The following is a 3,222-nucleotide window of genomic DNA, read 5'->3' as shown; positions in this document are numbered from 1 at the left end:
CGGCCTCCGGGACCCGCGCGGGCGCCCGCGAGCCGCTCGCGCCCGGCCGCCCACCCTACGCGCTGGGCAGCCAGCAAGGTTGGGGCGTCGCCGCAGGCCAAGCAGCCGCAGGGGCTGACTGCAGGGCGCAGGGCTCGGCCGGCCAGGCGCTCCAGAGAGCAGCGGCTTGTCGGCGGCTGCAGCCCCGGATTTATATTTGATTTATTTTTTATTTTGTAGCACAAACAGAAATCCATAAACTGTCGGTTCAGCGCCATTGACTCTCTGACCAGTTACTGGGCTCGCTCTTTCTCCCCCTCCCCCGCAACCCTGCTCTTCCCCGTCACGGTGAGGAGATTAAATGCTTTTATTTTCAGTCCTGTTTATGCTGCAATTATGTGGGGCCAAATGAATGGCAAAAGTGACCGATGAACCTAAGGGTCCCCCTCGTTCACAGCAAGGCAACTTCACGCTGGCTACGGAAACCTGGTCCTGAGACCACAGAACTGCCCCACCAGCTGGCCTCTACATACAAAGGAAATGAACGCCCAGTCAAGAAGCAGCAGAGTCCCAGGGCTTCTGTGGACCCAACGGCCTTCATCACCTACAGCCTTTGTGCCAACGTCCAGTTTACCTGTCAGAGCCCTGTGGCTCCTGAGAAAAGCGCACTGCTGTGAAAGACCGAACCTGCCCTGCAGGGTGAGGGCAAACTTTCTCTTAGGAGAATAAACGTAAATCCAAATTCCTTCCTTCCCAGAAAGGGAGGCCCCAGGCCCGCGCTTTCTCACCGGGCTCACGAGTCTGAAAATTAGCATCCAAAAAAAGAATAAAGAAACCCCAAAAAAGACCCCTGGAGGCGCTACTTTCATTCCCAAGCTTGCAATCCAGCTTGGCAAGATCTTTCCAACCAACCTGTGGTCAGGGGGTGGGGGTGGCGCGCGACCCGGGAGCGGGGGCAGGCGTTCTACACTGGACTTCCCCACCCCCACCCAGAATCCCTCCATTTTAAGAAAGGGGAGTGGGGGCTCTTGAAATCAACAAAACCAACACATTGCCACCGGAACCACACCAGCAGTCCGAGGGGGGCAAGCAGAGAAGACAGTCAGGCAGGGCTGGATCGCTCTACTGCACTTAATCACATTACTGATAGCCAATAGTTATCGTGGAGAGCTGGCCAAGACAGGTTAAATAATTTAATAAGGAACTGCTTGTAATTGTGTTATTTACAAGGTATGACAGGGGCGAGGGGCAGACACTGCCTCTGAGCAGTGGATTGTTTGGGGTGACCTCTGGAGCTGGGAGTTTGAATTATGGAGCTGGGGGGGGGGGACTTGAGGGGGGGGGGTTGACTGAGAGGTGAAGATGGACTGAAAAACAGGGTGGCTTTTCACCCCTGCACATCTAACTTCTAAATCCAAATAAATGTCTCGTGGTACTAGACTATCGCGCTGGAAAGGGGGGAGGAAAAATGAACCAGCCAAGGTTGCCTTTGTTATACAGGGGGGGGCTGGTAGAAATCAATGAAATGATTCCAATCGGAGAGAGAAAAAACGTTTAAAGATAAATAAAGGGAGGAGACGGGTGGTGACATGCTTCAATCAAATATTAATTACAAAAATTAATTAAGACAGAATTTGATTCCAATCACAAACCATTGCATAAAAGCATCTATGTCCAGCTCCAAGACAACAATCAACTCCTTTTACCCATCCCTTCATTTGTCCCGATAAATATGGGATTCTCATTAGCGGGCCAGGGAAGTGAAATGTAAAGCTTCCGTCAGCCCCTGGCCTGGGCACCCCCAAGACGGCCCCCCAGCTCGGCTGTGAGCACCAGGACGCAGGAAGCTGGCTCACCTGTTTGGTCATTGAGTCTATGAGGCGGACATACAGATCCTGCTCCGTTCTGACCCCTGCAAAGAAACAGAGAGGTTCTCAGCAGGCTGCCAGCCCTCCGGCTCGGGAAGGGCCGGCCAGCACCGGAAGTCGGCTGACTCCGGGCTGCAGCCTGAGATGCGCCAGAACTTAGCGCCAGCCTCTGAAGGCCGAGGGCCCCACCACACTCGCTCCCAGCTCGTGGTTTGGTTTGGTTCCTTTCCGTTTCCTAATGGCTGCGCCCTTGAAGGCTCCCCGGGTTTGCATTGAAAGAGGCAAGCGATGTGCCTGGGCTGGCGCCGAGAGGGCAGGCCTGCTGGCTGGCTGGCTGGGCCCGTGTGGTCCTTCATTTTTAGAAGACCTCAGGCAGGCACGAATGGAGTCTGAACTCTGGTCCAACTCTCCCGAGGGTTAGCTTCCGACTCGTGCACCGGAAGTCAGTTCTGCTCCCGTTTATGGAGCCACCCCCATCCCAATAATTAACATTAATTTGCAAAATTGAAAAAAGTCACTTAAAAGTGATGTTCTGCCTGAACTCATATCGATCCCTTTTTACTTTCTACGGCGAGCCCCGCCGCTTAATCATGTGGAGTGCCATCGACGTATCGATCGCCTGTGTTTTGTTTTCTTTCTATGCCATGAGAAGGTTTCGTGTTTACATCCGTGTCATTTTAATCTCAAAATCTCCCTATCCTCTCACCACCTCGGGCAGGGCCAGCGGCAGGGCAGCGGGCACTCACCGTTGCTGTACAGTAACTGCAGCTTATAGTGGATGCCGTTGTTGGTTTTCTCGTTGTTCGGCTCCTGAAAGGAACGAGAAATCACGGCACTGAGTGCGACCGGGGTCAGGCGCGGCCACCGCACTCGGTGCCCCTCCACAGCGGAGGCCCCTGGGCCTGGCTCAGGGCGGGATCCCAGCTCAGAGCTGCGCGGTGATGTCACCGCCCGGATGGAAGCCCGGCTTTCTCCCGGCCGCAGCCGAGCCCCAGGGCCCAGGGAAGTGGCCCGGCCCGGTGGGGCCCGCGCGGCGGCCGCACGTGGCCGCAGCGAGTGGCCTAGTGGGGTCGGCCCCTCCGCGCCCAGGGCCCCCGCCGCCTCCCGCTTCCAGACCCTCAGAGGAGGTGAGTGCGAGTGGGCACACTTACTTTCTCTTTCTCCACAAAGTCCACAAAAGCCGTCCTTTCGATCTCCACCGGCTGGCCCTGCCGGTCATAGAGCGCCAACACGAAGTGGAAAAAATTGGATTTCCGGAGATTGGAAGGCGGCTGCTTCTCGAAGTGCGCCCGCGCCAGCCCCACGCCGCTGCGGGAGGAGAGAGACAGCGGCCGGTGAGGGGCGCGGGCGGCGGACCGGGCAGCGGGCCGGCGGC

At 56.6% G+C, this 3,222-nt stretch overlaps 1 protein-coding gene across 8 annotated transcripts in view; it reads right to left on the bottom strand.

Annotated features, from left to right (window-relative positions):
• The window catches only part of EBF3 (EBF transcription factor 3), a 128,331-nt gene extending 125,223 nt beyond the window's left edge, over positions 1 to 3,108 (bottom strand). For 7 of the 8 annotated variants that reach the window (XM_045291352.1, XM_030886030.2, XM_045291354.1 and 4 more), the window contains exons 1-3: positions 2,999 to 3,108; positions 2,594 to 2,657; positions 1,836 to 1,891 (exon numbers count right to left, since the gene is read on the bottom strand). In XM_045291352.1, the coding sequence (XP_045147287.1) occupies positions 1,836 to 1,847 (12 nt within the window). In that variant the 5' untranslated portion in view covers positions 1,848 to 1,891; positions 2,594 to 2,657; positions 2,999 to 3,108. The remainder of the gene's footprint in view (positions 1 to 1,835; positions 1,892 to 2,593; positions 2,658 to 2,998) is intronic. The other variant, XM_004700870.4, reaches the window with a different exon arrangement.
• Between the last annotated feature and the right edge of the window lie 114 nt (positions 3,109 to 3,222).

The sequence above is a fragment of the Echinops telfairi genome, unplaced genomic scaffold, assembly GCF_000313985.2.
Source record: "Echinops telfairi isolate 266 unplaced genomic scaffold, ASM31398v2 ScPeMD7_70;HRSCAF=299, whole genome shotgun sequence".
NCBI classification, from domain to species: Eukaryota; Metazoa; Chordata; class Mammalia; order Afrosoricida; family Tenrecidae; genus Echinops; species Echinops telfairi.
The sequence above is the reverse complement of the archived record's forward strand: the minus strand, read 5'-3'. Positions and strand labels throughout refer to the sequence as shown.